At 37.8% G+C, this 15284-nt stretch overlaps 1 protein-coding gene across 4 annotated transcripts in view; it reads right to left on the reverse strand.

Moving 5' to 3' along the window:
* Positions 1-15284, reverse strand: part of MCF2L2 (MCF.2 cell line derived transforming sequence-like 2) — a 237951-nt gene that overhangs the window by 124288 nt on the left and 98379 nt on the right. For all 4 annotated transcript variants that reach the window (XM_038583487.1, XM_038583488.1, XM_038583489.1 and 1 more), the window contains 4 exons: positions 11775-11924; positions 4379-4503; positions 2860-2974; positions 2268-2387 (listed from right to left, as the gene is read on the reverse strand). In XM_038583487.1, coding sequence (XP_038439415.1) covers positions 2268-2387; positions 2860-2974; positions 4379-4503; positions 11775-11924 — 510 coding nt within the window. The remainder of the gene's footprint in view (positions 1-2267; positions 2388-2859; positions 2975-4378; positions 4504-11774; positions 11925-15284) is intronic.

Raw genomic sequence — 15284 nt, forward strand, 5'->3', positions numbered from 1 at the left:
GAGGATGATATCACTATACAGAATAAGGAAGTTGGCAACAACCCCGATATCAATGAGTGGCTATGCTGGGAGGAAAGGTGACCCCTGAATGCTGAGTGAAGGACAAACCCAAGCAGGTTTTGGTGGACTCTAAACAGATATCCTTTAACACTTTACAGGACAAATGTAAAGTGGCCAAGCCTTTAAAATCATCTGAAGAAATACTGCCTTTTAGAAATCTGAGAGAAAACATGTTAAAGGGATCCCTGGGTGGCTCAGTGGTTTAGCACCTGCCTTCGGCCCAGGGCGTGATCCTGGAGTCCCGGGATGGAGTCCCACATCAGGCTCCCTGCACGGAGCCTGCTTCTCCCTCTGTCTGGGTCTCTGCTTCTCTCTCTCTCTCTGTATCTCTCATGAATAAATAAATAAACTCTTAAAAAAAAAAAAAGAAAACATGTTAAAAAGGTCCTGCTTATGATAGGATAGTTTGTTTGGTTCATCTAAAGGCAGGGAAATATATCTACTGCATCCTTTAGAAAATAAATTAAAAATAGGGTGGATAAATAAAGGCACAGGATGGGCTCTGCAGGTCATCTGCTGTGAGTCAGTCTGCCTGGTTCAGGTACTTTGCTTATGAAAGATCAACCATGGGTTCACAGAGCATTCCTGTATCCCTTGACCATAGGTTTCTCCCCTAGCTCTGGTCAGCAATCTTTAAAGTATGTACCAAAGATCTCAAGTCCAAGGAGGTGGGCAGAAGAGAGAAAGTGGATGCAGATCCAGCCACACTATTTAATTTTTTTTTTAAGATTTATTCATTTATTTGAAAAAGAGTTAGTTAGTTATTTGATTACTTTTTACTCATCTCTTTGTCCAGTAGAATGTAAACTGTATGACAGCAGAGTTTTAACTGTCTGGCTTGCCACCATATCCACAGAATGTAGCACAAGGAATACCTGGTGATGAATGAACACCTTCCTGGAAGGTCAGTAGCTACTTTCATTCATATGTATGCCACGACCATACTTTTCAAACTCCAAAAATAAGGACTGGGCTTGCTGAGGCTTTTTTCCTAATACATGAATGTACATAAGTGAAAATACATAGTATCTATATTTAATAAGGATTTCTCTTGGTAAAAAACCCTAAAATTACATAAAATTGGTACTGTCTTAGAGAATCTGAGACACATAGTCATCAGAAACATGTAAATCAATTTTTTTCATTGTTTGATAAATGTTTCTGATTACTCATGCCTACAGCACTAAAAAGTTTAGTTGTCAAATTATCACTGGTAACAGAAGGAGGGCTCATAGGGAAGGATGGGATTCCTGAGTGAGAGTCTGGGTGCATCTCTAGTTCAGAATCTACAACTGATACATCTTAGGATCACAGTGAACCTGCCTTACATTTGTTATTTCTCTTTTTGGTGGGTGTGGGGGAGATATATCTCTAACTGTAATGTACATGTCGATCACCTAGGGATCTTATTAAAACACAGATTCTAATTCTGAGAGGGGGCCTGAGATTCCATATTTTTAACAAGCTCTTAACTCAAGTGACATCTATACGCTGGTCAAAGGATCACACTTTGAGAAGCAAATCTCTATTACTACAAAATTACCACATGGGAAATATGCATATAGATAAGCTCAGAAAGGAAGTGCTAATCATTAAGGACTTAGTCCCCAAGAGACAAAAATACAGAGAATCTAATTTGAGAATAGCAAAAAGGAATTTCTCTAGAAAGAGAGGACTCAGCTTTCTTAAATTGTAATAACCCAAATTTGTAAGGACTTAAAATAGAATGACTGGCGTGCAGATCTGATAAACTGTCTCATTCTGTTATGAAAGTTGTGAAACACATATTCTTTTACAGGTTTGATTCTGAAAACTCTTGGGGCATGAGAAAGGAGAAAGCTTCACCAACTGTGTGGTGCAGCAGAACTAATGTTGACCCATTTACCCCTTTTAACCATTCTGTTTGTCATAAAATTAGCCCGTATTTTTTCTGGTTTCCCCTTTTCACATTTCCTCTCCTTACCACCAACTCCCACCCCCATATCCTGCTGGTAGATAATGTGTCCACTGTGACCTTTTCTCCTGCTGCTTTTGTACCAGACGGCAAGTCTACTGGAAACTTCACCCCAGCTGGGGTGACAGTGAAGACTGAAAAGGCAGGATTTGGGCATGGTTGTGTCCGTCAGCCGCCTTCCAACAAGGAGTGGCATGATCAGTCACTATACACAGCAACTTCCTTCCCAGTCTATAAAAACCAAGAAACAAACCTGGCCTTTTTCTTCCAGTTTTTTGTGTTCCTTAAGTATTTGCTCCACACGAATCACACTGTCTCCAATGTCTGTAAACTCCGCTTGCTCTGCCAACAAATTGTCCAGGGCAAGCTTAACCTATAAGACACATTAAAACATCCAGAAATAAGCCACGAGCACCTCTCTGGAGATAGGTTTGTATCCTCTAAGAAAACTTGAAAATCCAAAAAGGATTCAGGACTTTTATGTATCTATATATACACTTTTCTTTACAGGTCATTAGCTTTTATATTAAGCTCAGGGCAGGGGTAGAGAGGGGAGTATGGTGCTGAGACACAGGGAGATGAAACAGTAAAGCTACATTCACAGATTATCAATCAAAAAGGAAGAGAAACCAGGCAAGAAATATCATGTGTGCCAACAGGAAAATGGGATTCTAGAACACTGCTACCCCACTGAAAAAGGAAGAAGAGGATGATCAATGAGGAAACAAGGGTATAAGGAGGGAGCTGGATTAGGGAGAAGAGGAACACTCAATATCTAGAATTCAAGGGGGAAGAGACAACCAGAAGTCACTGAACCACGGAAGGAATTCAATAAGAAATAACACCTCACAAAAATTGTGCTCAAAGTGTTGTAGTTGTAGGCATTGGTTAAGCTTTGAGTGATGCTCAGACCAAAACTGATTAAAGGCTTTTTCTGTCTCATCCAACTGAAGTAATAACCTGTCAAGAAAGAAAGAAAATTACATTGTGGTTAGTGTTTATTTCCATAGGAGTGCATGTAGGCTTACGTAGACAACCCCTATGTTTCCAGTCAGTGTTATGAACTGTGTGAATCTCCTTTTTACACAAGTCTCTGTCATTGACTTTCTCACAGTTCAGCTCACTCCCACATTTTCCATCTTTTAATCAGAACACCCTCTGTACTAGGCAGAAACTTCACTTTGGATATAGCTGCCATGCTCTGAAATGTGCCACCAGGCAACCTTACCCTTGTGCCTTTTGTTTTCTACCTGAGATGACAGGTGTGTAAAGCATAGCACTCAACCAAACTGTTGGAAATTTGGAATAAATTTGGAAAATAAAGATAAATACATACAACTGGAAATAAAGATAAATACATACTACTATCTCTTTTGAAATCCTGGGGTGAGAGTATGGCACAAAAGGAAGGAAAAGCATTTTCATAAAAACATCTCTGTAGACAGATACCATCTTTTTGCCTTTGTTGTCTCAAATACTATTCTTTTTTATTCTATTTTTAACTTTTTTTATTAACTTATTTTTATTTAAATTCAATTAATTAACATATAGTGTATTATTAGTTTCAGAGGTAAAGTTCAGTGATGCATCAGTCTTTTTTATTTTAAGATTTTATTTATTTATTCACGTGCGCGAGAGAGAGGGCCAGAGACACAGGCAGAGGGAGAAGCAGGCTCCATGCAGGGAGCCCGATGTGGGACTCGATCCCAGGTCTCCAGGATCACACCCCGGGCTGAAGGCGGCGCTAAATCACTGAGCCACCCAGGCTGCCCATGCATCAGTCTTATATAACACCCAGTGCTCATTACATCATGTGCCCTCCTTAATGTCCATCACCCAGTTACCCCATCCCCCCACCCCTACCCCCTCCAGTGACCCTCACTTTGTTTCCTATGATTAAGAGGTCTTGTGGTTTGTCTCCCTCTACAATTTCAGCTTATTTTACTTTTCCTTCCCTTCCCCTACGATCCTCTGTTTTGTTCCTTAAATTCCACATATGAGTGAAATGATATAATAGTTGTCTTTCTCTGATTGGCTTATTTCACTTAGCATAATATCCTCTAATCCCATTGACATTGTTACAAATGGCAAGATTTCATTTCTTTTGATGGCTGAGTAGTAGTCCATTGTTATATATACCACATCTTCTCTAGCCATTCATCTGTCAATGGACATCTGGTCTCTTTCCATAGTTTGGCTGTTGTGAACATGATTGCCATAAACATTGGGGTGCAAGTGTCCCTTTAGATAACTACTCAAATATTATTCTTTCTTGACTCCACTAAAACCCAGTAGTAGTTGTACCAATTGTTCTTGGTTGTTTCAGATCATGGAGTTCTACATATTCTCTTCTCTCTCACTCACCTTTCAATGGTAGCTACATTCTCTAGTTCATTGGGATTGAGTTTGCTGGTGGAACTTTTGGTCGCTGGTTCTTGAATACACGACAGCAATGTGGTCCCTTGCTTTCCAAGTAATTTCAGCTCATCCTAGAGAAAGGAAAACATAGTTTGTCTTAGAAGAAATTTAAAGAAGCAAATTTTTGGTAGATTTGAGGTGAGGAGAATGGCATATGAAGTATATCTTTCATTTAGGAAATTAAATGCTAAAGAAGTTGAGTTGCAGCTTTTAAACATTAATTAACTATATTTTTGTTTTTTTATTTTAATTCCACTGTAGTTTACATAAAGTGTTATATTAGTTTCAACTGTACAATATAGTGATTCAACAGTTTTATATATTACTCGGTGCTCATGATGATAAATGTACTTTTAATCCCCATCACCTATTTCTCCCATCTCCCATCCACTTCCTCTCTGTTAGCTATCTGTTTGTTCTCTGTAGTTAAGAGTTTGTTTTTTGGTTTGTCTCTTTTTTTCTTTTTTCTGTTTCTTAAGTTCCACACATAAGTGAAATCATATGGTACTTGTCTTTCTCTGACTGACTTATTTCTCTTAGCATTATACCCTATAGATCCATCCATGCTGTTCCTTTTTATGGCTGAGTAATATTTCATTATATATATACACATCTTCCTTTTTAAGTTTTTTTTTTTAATTATTCATTTATTTGAGAGAGAGAGAGCATACACAAGCTGGGGAAGAGGTAGAAAAAGTTTAGGGAAAAGCAGACTCCTGGGATCATAACCCAAGTTGAAGACAGATACTTAATCGACTGAGCCAGCCAGGAGCCCCACACCACATCTTCTTTATCCATTCGTCTATCAATGGACACGTGGGCTGCTTCCATAATTAGGCTATTGTAAATAATGCTGCAATAAACATAAGCATGTATATATCTTTTTGAATTAGTGTTTTTGTTTTCTTTGGGTAAATGCCCAGAAGTGCTATTACTGGATCATATGATTATTAACTTATTTTTAACAGGTGATACTTATACATGATACAAAATCCAAAATATACAAAAGGATACATATTGGAAAAAGTAAGTCTTTTGTCCCCTGCCCATCAACCTTTCCTCTCCAAAGCAACAACTGTTAAATTCTGTGTGTATCTCAAGCTGCTGTTATATATTTAAAGCAAAAGTAATAAATCTCAATAATTTTTAATTATAACTTAATTATTTATATTAATTTATTAATTCATAATTTTAAGTTTATTAACATATTAATAAAATCTGGTTCTAATCCAAGGCAGTGACCAGAAGCAAGAAAGTGACAGATACTGAATAGTAAGTGCTAGACACTCACATATAATAATAATGTAATAGTTGCTAGTTGACTAGGAAAAAAACTTCATCTGGTCTCAGTTGACACCTGCCTCTCCTATCTGCCCACAAAATGTGGACCTTGTTCAATTATTGAAGTTTAGTGGAAATGGCCAACAACTTCAGTTTGACATGGAAAAAGTCATACTTCCAAGGCAACTCTGTTTTGCCCCTTTTACATGGGATGTGGGGCTTTGAGAAGATGTCAGGTTATATCCTGCCAAATCCAACAGCTCAAATCTTCTAATGACACCGCACAAGTCATCTCTCTCAATGCTGAGAGTTAACCACAAAGCAAGCCAAAGGGGTGGAGCTTGGCAGGAAATTCTGCTCCTGGGAGTTGGGGGGTTTGGTGCGTGGGTCACACAGGATGCTGGTTAGTATGCCCTGAGCATTAGAATAGGCCCATAGTTCCAAAACAATATCCTCTATGCACATGAACTGTGAATCTCTCTTCCAGGCCTGGCCACCTCAGCCTTCACACAGTATTGAGTTCATTCCCTCTGGGAGGAGTTTTATATTTCTCCACCTTGTTCACACACAAGTACTGGCCTACTCACACTGATACCTTTGCTCCTTATCTCCTTATCTCCTGTCTTGCTCTAGTATTCATCTATCTCCTTGCAGGCTTTTGCTGTCCACACCCAGCCTCAAACTTTCCCTGGATTTGGTGGATGATAAATTTGACTTCTCTGATCTGGCCCACATTCTCTGGACACCCCTTGTGGCTCTGTCTACTCCAGGTAATGCCCCAAGTCAGCCTCTTGTTGGTACTCTTGCCTGGGAACTAGACACATCCCTTTCTTTCCACTCTCAGGTAGCAACCTTTATTTCTGCTTATCTCACCAATTCTCATTAAATATTTGTAGGTTAGATGAATTAATAATAGTCTAAAAGAAATTAGGTTGCAGATGACTAAGAACAAATAAGATATGATGGGTGGTAGGGTTGAAGCATTCATTAGCAAGTACTCTCACCTTGCACTCTTCCTACCTTCTAAAAAGGGTCTTGGATTTTCTCACTCAGTTTCTTAAATGTCCTTGAGATTCCAGCATTCCAGCAGGACTCTGGCATTACCATTATTAGATTTTATATATATTTAGTGTGTGTATGATATAAAGTTAGGAGGAAGGCTAGAGTGGCCAGAGAAGAAGACTTTTAGAAGGGGGATGAGCACTGGGTATTATACTATATGTTGGCAAATCAAACTTCAATAAAAAAACATATATATATAGATATTTTATGCATATATATATTACCAAATATACATATCTATATTACAAAAAAATAAAAACTAAGTGACAAGAAAAAAAAAAAGAAGAAAGGGAAGCTCAGGAGAGATATACTAAAAGAACTGCACAGAGTATGAGGAAATGTGTGAGGAAGGGTGGATCTGAGTAAGTGATGTCATTCACTGTGTATCTCCTTCTACCAAACACATACAAGGAAAATTCATACTTGGTTACTGCTTTGGGACTAGGCAATATATGGTCAGCTTCAGCAGGGTTACAAAAATCTGCCATAAATACACAGGGAAAGATCGAGGAACTATGGTACTTGGAAAGTGAAAAGATAAGCTGCCTAGGCCAAAAATGGAGTTTGCCCTTGTCCATAGTAGTAACAATTCAGAATATTTAATAACTGTTTAGAGCAGGCACTGACCAATCAGCACAGATGTCAGCGCCAAAGCAGTCCTGAGGCCAACTGTGGTCCATGTGTTAACCCCTTTAGTGGCCAGAATCATGAGGAGGTTTCATGGGTCCTAAGAAATGGGCCAGGGAAGTAAAGTCGGGCACTCAAAGAACATAAATATTTAACAACTGGGATGGCTGTGCCCACATGTACTCATCATTACAGTTCCATTATTATGGAAACAAGCAGTTGGTTCAGAAGACCCACTTAATAGGGCAAGCAGATTGGTTCAGGCTCAAGAGAATTTAAATTTCTGGGTAGAATTCTTTCCTACGACAATGGTAAGATGAATGTATACATTCATTCATTCATTCTTCATTCACTCACTCAAAACATTTATAAAGCACTACTATCCATGCCAAGTGCTGTGTTCAGCTATGTCATAGGCTGAGGGGTGGAGGTGGGGTAGGAAGTTAAAGGATGAATCAAAGCCTAGAGATTATATGAATGACTAATGTTTTAGACTCTAACTTCACTTTTATTACTTATTCCACTTCTGCCACTACAAGTTAGCTCTTCATGCTTTTTCTTGTTACAATGCTGACTAATGAATTCCAGAAGCTAACCTTTAAAATGCGAGTCTTCATAACTGAGAAAAAGAGAAGTCCTCAAAGAGATGAGATACTCCTTTCCCCGGCAGCTAATGAGAGAGACCTTCTTGTGGTATAAAATTAGTGCAAAATGCTAATGTGTTAAGGTATTAACACTGAAAGCATTCATAAGAATGCCAATTTTGTCTTTCTCTGCAAAATCAAGACCTTTATGTTTATCCATTCCTAACTTATATTCCCTGCAAGTAGAGTTAAAACAAAAACTCCTCAGACTATAAAATTATTTCTAGGGCCTACAAAGAATAACTTATAATTCTGATTACCTTCTTGATTATTTGTAACCCTGAAAATACTGATAGAATTGTCATCTCTGAATACAAAATTGAGTAACTACTGAGTGAAACAAATACTGAATACTAAACAAAATTCATATTTGTAGAAGAATGCTTTATCACATAATCAAAGGACCACTGGCACTTTGCTTCTGCATGATGAGAAAAAGCCTTTGGCTCTGTTAAATTTCTTATTTTAACAACAATAATATATGAGAGTCTTACACTATTTAAACGAACACATGGTAAAGTATCTCAGTTGACTTAAGCATCTGAGAGCCAAAGGCCAAGACCCTGGAGTTTCTGGCCTAAGACTGTCAGAGGTGAGAATCACCTCCTTTGGGACTCAAGAGGGAGACTGCCTGCCTCTGTAAACTGCTTCCAAAACCAGCATAGAATTAGGCAAAAGGAAGAGCTGTTTTTCTAAGAAAGTCTGCAGGGCCATCATAAACAGTCAGAAAAGCACATATCTCTATAGGGTTCATGGTTATTTTATTGTTGTGTAGGCCCAAAAGTCTTTTTCTTTTTTTTTTTAAATTGAGATATTGGGCAGCTCCGGTGGCCCAGCGGTTTGGCGCCACCTTCAGCCTGGGGTGTGATCCTGGAGACCCAGGATCGAGTCCTGTGTTAGGCTCCCTGCATGGAGCCTGCTTCTCTCCCTGTGTCTCTGCCTCTCTCTCTCTATCTCTTCTGTCATGAATAAATAAATAAAATCTTTTAAAAAAATAAAAAATAAAATAAAAAATTGAGATATCATTCATAGTTCATAGTACTACAAAATTCACCTTTTTAATGCATATGATTTTATGTTTTTCTCCCCTAGAACATTTTCAGCAGTCAAAAACAAATCCCATACCTATTATCAGTCACTCTCCATTTCTCCCTCTTCTCTGCCCCTGGCAACCACTAATCTACCCACTTTTTCTTCAGATTTACCTATTCTAACATCTCATGTAAGTGGAACCACACAATATATGGTTTTTCATGTCAGCTTCTTTCACTTTGCATACTTATTTCAAAGTTTATACATATTACAGCATGTATCAATCAGTATTTCCTTTCCATGGCTGAGTAATATTCCATTGTGTGGATATACCACATTTTGTTTATTCGTTCATCAGTTGATGGACATGTGGGTTGTTTTCACTTTTTGGGTGTTATGAATAACACTGCCACAAACATTTATGTGTAACTTTTAATATGAAACATGTTTTCAAATCTCTTTTGCATACACATATAAGGAGAATTTCTGGTAACTATTTTTAACTTTTTGAGGACCTACCAGTCTATGTTCCCAAAAGTGATGTATGAGGGTTCCAATTTCCTCACATCCTTACCAATACTTGTTATTGTCCACCTTTCTAATTAGAGCCACTCTAGTGGATATATCACTGTGGTTTTGATTTGTATTTCCCTAATGACGAATTATGTTGTACATGTCTTCATGTACTTAATAACCACTTATATATCTTCTGTGAAGACATGTCTGTTCAATCCTTTGCCCATTTTTCAGTTGGGTTATTTGTCTTTTTATAAATGTTGAATTTAAGAATTGTTTATATATTCTGGATACTAAACCCTCATCAAACACATGATTTATAGATATTTTCTTCCATTCTACAGGTTGTCTTTTCACCTTCTTGATAGGGTTCTTTGAAACACAAAAGTTCTCAATTTTGATGATGTCCAATTTATTTTCTTTAGGTATCTGTGCTTTTGGTATTACACATAAGAAACCACTGCCTAACGTAAGGTCATGAGAATTTACATCCATATTTTCTCCTTAGAGTTTTATAATTTTAGAACTTACATTTAGTCCCTTGATCAATTTTGAGTTAATTTTATATATGATGCAAGATAAACATCCAATATTTCCTTCTTTTCCATGTAGATATCCAGTTGTCATATGGCCCAAAAAGCTTAAGCAGGTTTTTGTTCCCACAAAGAGAAAATATCCTTAATCATTTTGGGTATTGAATTGTTTTACTGTCAGCGCTCAGGCTAGAAGAGAATTTCAGGGAACCTGCTTCTGGGAAAATCTACAGAAGTCCATAGGAACTTCAGTGAATTTCCTCTCTGTACAGACAGGGTCCTAGTGGCAGCAGGGTATGTGTCACCATACTGTTCGTAAAGTGAGACATGGCCTATAGCCTGTCTAAGTTACTTTTCCTCAGGAAATGGAAGCTCTCATTGGAGAACAATCCATATGTAGAAGAGCCTGGGACGCCTGCATGCACATCTTCGGAACTTAGATGCTCTGAGTTTCCATCCATGTGGAAAAAGCATACATGGGAACAACACGGGTGTGCTAAGTTGTGTGTGTTTGTCAAGCTCGTCAGAAACATTTCTAGGGAAAATTTCTAGGATGCTTTCAGTTTTCCCAGTTTCAAAACAGATCTTTTAATTATTCAGAGTAATGTAAAAAGTACATTTTGAACTCTTTTTGGATATCAAGCTCCTTAAAAAGAGAATTTAACAATGTTCCCTGATATATGGAAGAATTAATTTGCCTTAACTACTAGACTCTGAGACTCCCCTAACTCAACTATGTGTTCCTCAAGTTTACATTCTTTTCATTTGTTCTCCTGGCATGTAGTGGTAGGTGGTCAATAAATGTTGACTAAATAAACAAATCACCCACCTAGCAAAATATTTTTGTAAATTTTGGGCCTCAGATAAAAGAGGTCAGGTCTTGCCAAGCTCCATGCAGCAATATACATGTAACACTAAGATGTCTCAACCTTCTAATCCTCCGTTTGCTGCCCTATGGAGTTCTCATCTTCTGTGAAATAATGGCTTTGGTGCATGTACTTCTGGAGGCAGAAAAGAGCTGACGCCCGTCCTGCAAGCCCCAGGAAGACTTCCCTTTACTGCATGATCTAAAAGAATCTGCCAACCTCCGTTCTTAGCAGGTTCTGACATGCTTTTATGAAGTTAATAGGTGCCTCTCCTTAAACTTAGTTCAGAGCACCTTCTATGTCTTCTTTCTCAAATTACTCCCCAAATAAAAAGACACATCCCTGAGAAAGTGAAGCAACATGTCAGCTTATTAGTTTGCCCCAAAACTTCACAACAGCCTCAGGAAAATCTATGCCTCCAAAGCCAACTCCCACCCTTCCTTCCCTCACTGCAGTTTTATCCATTATATCTTGCTCTGCCCTCAGCAGATCATAGGAGTGCTGCCTTTGAAACGATGCTCAAACACCTATCTTATGAGCACAAAGGTGGAATGAGCTTCCCTTTATGGGGCTGCTTCTCACAGGTCTTAATTACAATCCTTTTACATTCACCAACCAGTCTCAAGAGGCTTTTTTCTCTTCACAGACTGCCTATCTAGAAGGTTTAGGATGATCATTCGCTGCCAAGTCACTGGAGAAGGAGGAAGAAGAGGGCTTAACTTTGAATTATGCCCCTGGCTCTCTTCAAGAGGTTGGCCTGTGAAAGACCACAACTACTCACCTGCAGCTTGTCCTGCTGCCTTGTGTGGGACATGAGGAGGTCTTCCGTGGACAGCACACCTGTGGGCAGCTCTGTTGTGGTTAGGCAGTCCCCAAACATCTGAAGCATCTGGGCAGTGGTCTTCAATGTCATGGCAAAATTTTCAATGGCCTGGAGGTCAGATAATCATAACAATGAGGAGAGCTTAACATTCACCAATATGCTCTGAATAGAAGGATAGTAGCTACCATTTCCCAAGTACCTGCAATGGGCCATGCATTATCCTGGTGCTATACATTTGTCTATCATCTCAATAATCCGATTGGAAGGTATTGTATCTCCATTTTATAGTAGAAGGAACTGAAGCTCCTACAGGTCAATTGCCCAAGATCATGTAATTAATTGGGCAGTAAGAAAGGAAAGAAGGGTTCAACCAAAGTCACCAAGTTTGGGAAGCAAGTTTGACCCAGAGGAAGAAGATGAATATAGTGATTAGGTCACTAGTGACCTTTCAGTGAGTTACTTTTGTCACATGTGATGAGAGTTTGGGGACCTCTGCCTCTCTTTATAAAATTCTAAAATTTTTAAAATTTTTAAATTTTAAAATTTTATAAAAATTTACCTTCCACTAAGGACTCTGTTCTACCATTAAATGAATACCTACTAACTAATGAGTAACTTCACAGCTAATATTCCAGATGAGATGTCTGCATTTAGCAGAATGCATTTTAGCAGTAAACATATGTCCTAACCTTGAAAAAGTTATGCTTATTGTTATCAGTAGATTTAGTTGAAGGCAAGTAGCTTTTCAGAATTCCACAAGTCATTCCAGTAAACCAGACTGGCTCTACCATGCCCATTTCCCTCTGTTCTCAAGATAATTTTGCCCTCAAAGGGTGAACACAATTCATCTCTGTTCCCCCCACCCCCAACAAATGGTACTATGCCTGTCACACAGTAGGTAGCCCCATAAACAGCTGCTAGATGGATAACTGGTAGTTGCAAAGAGGCCCAATCTAATTTTCATTTGGGAAAAAATTACCTCTGTTCTTACATCATCAGAGAACATTTCTGAAAACCCAAATGTGCATCATAAAGAATGTGCCAGATGTGGGGCAGCCCTTTGCTATAATAGAGGCCAGAGCCTAGGCTGGCATAATAAAGGCTTCCAGAGCATGACACACCTCCCCCTACTTTCTGAACCCAAAGTCTTTCTCCATCAGTCATTTTTTTAAGTAAACTCTATCACGAATGTGGGGCTCAAACTCAAGACTCTGAGATCTAGAGTCACATGTTCTACCGACTGAGCCAGCCAGGTACCCCTACCATCAACCCTGTTCATACTTATATTGCTGTAGGTGGGATCTCCTCTATTAGCACAAGTATTTATACAGCTGCAGTCTTGAACATCACAGTACTTTTGGTGTGGAAAGTCAGACTAACTTTTATAAGAATCTTTTTTCAAGCACATCAAAGTGTTATAACTTTTACATAATCTTTTTTTTTTTTACTTTTACATAATCTGATATCTGTATACGATACTCTTTCAACTTCTTGAACCAATAGCCTCTACTGAATAACATAAAAATCTAACCTATCAGAGGACTTATAATAAGAAAATATGAGATACAGTACTTTGCTTTATATGCATTACCTCTTATAATGCATCTCAATTAGGTTACTATTATCACCACATTCTATATAGATGAGAAAACTGAGGCATATTAAGGTTGAGTAATTTCCCCAAAGTCATATAAAAAAATAAGTGTCAGATCTGGGATTAAACTCAGGACCAGCACTCTTAAGCACTATACTATACCACCTCTTGGCAATAAAAACTAAATTGAACAAAACTACATTTAAAATCAGATCAACAAAAGATCTTGGCTTTGACAGCCTTAAGACTTGAATTAAAGTCCAGATTCTAACTGTGTGATCTTGCATAAACCAGGTATTGTTCTAAGTCCTAGCATCTCTATTTGAAAAATGGGAATAATGATTACTCTGTTTTTGCAGGGTTTTTTCAAGGATCAAAGGAATAGCAAACCTGAAAGGACTTGGGCACAGTAGAGTACCTTACAAGTGTAATGATAATACCAGCATCAACTCTGAGAATCAAATGTGAGGCCTGCAGATATTGACCTGGAGATAGAGGAAAGCCAGAGGTTTCCTATGGAGAGTTCTATTAACAAATTAACTTGATTCCAGGTATCTGATTAGCAAACAATCACCCTGGAAATGGTACAGAGGACCTGACGCTGATAGAGTAATGGAAAAGTGCTCAGCCTTTGTCTTGGCTCTGCCACTACTCAACCATATAACCTTGGATAAGTCACTTCTTTACTTTGAAGGTCAGTTTCCTCACCTGTAAAATAAGGTAATTGAAATAAATCATCTTTAAGGTTCTTTTCAGTTCTAATGTGTCTCAAAGATCTGACATCCAGAAAGTACACTACTATCCAAAAAAGGATCTATATATATTATATATGTAATATACATGTATATATTATAGTTCTAATTATATATGTATATATATATAAAATATATACATAAAATGTGCAAAAGGCATATAAAAAATACCTCTGATGTTTGAATACTAGTTGTATTTTTTAAAGCTCATTATAATATGTTTAATACATGTACAAATGCATGTATTAAACCATGGACATGAACGAGGCCTGGGGTAGGAAAGTATATGCACACGTCTGCTTATGCCATGTTTTTAAATAATCTATGTTCATGGCTTCAGTCTTCTTTACCTCCCTCAGTTCTTAGAGAACTATTCTTGTCTTTGATGTCAAGGTGCATTTGTTTTATTTCTTCATTCATTTGCTGCAAATGTGTGTTATTTCAAGAAAGATCTGAGGCAACTTGAAAAACATTAATAACATAATAAAACAAAGGATTGGTAGAAAAGTCAGAGCCAAAGGGAGACCTAGCTAGCCCAATAAAGCTGGCAGGACAGTAAATTCTTTTGATTATTAAAGTAATGTAATAATATCCTAGGAAGTGAAGAAATAAAGGCTGGAAACACTCCAGTTCCATTTCTCATACAGTTTAATGAAATTGCAAGGACAACCCTGACTACACTTACTTGTGTAAGATATTCTACATAAGCTTCCCTCCATATCTTTTCTATTCAGGTCTAGTGAGAATCATGTGATTATGAAGAACTTCACCATTCCTTTTTTCATTCCCAAGATTTCTCTTGAAATCACCGTTATTGCAATAAAACTGATAAGAAGTTCAAAGAGTTCTTGCCCAGGTTGTAGGTCTTCCTCTAGGTTTTGGGAAGGGTTGTATCTTCCTTCAAATTACATGGCATACAAAGAAGTGAGGGAAGGATTAGAATCTGTAGCTTTGAAATAAATGCACTGTTGCTAGAAATCTATTTTTGTTTAGTTCTTAAATTTCCTTTTTTTAAGAAAAATCACAAAATTTTACACTTTAAGAGAGAGTGAATTCTTCTACCTAATTAAATGTCGTTCAGGTGTTTATTGGTAAATGTTGAGCAACACATTTCTAAAGTGA

This window comes from Canis lupus, chromosome 34 (genome assembly GCF_011100685.1).
Source record: "Canis lupus familiaris isolate Mischka breed German Shepherd chromosome 34, alternate assembly UU_Cfam_GSD_1.0, whole genome shotgun sequence".
Classification (NCBI taxonomy): Eukaryota; Metazoa; Chordata; class Mammalia; order Carnivora; family Canidae; genus Canis; species Canis lupus.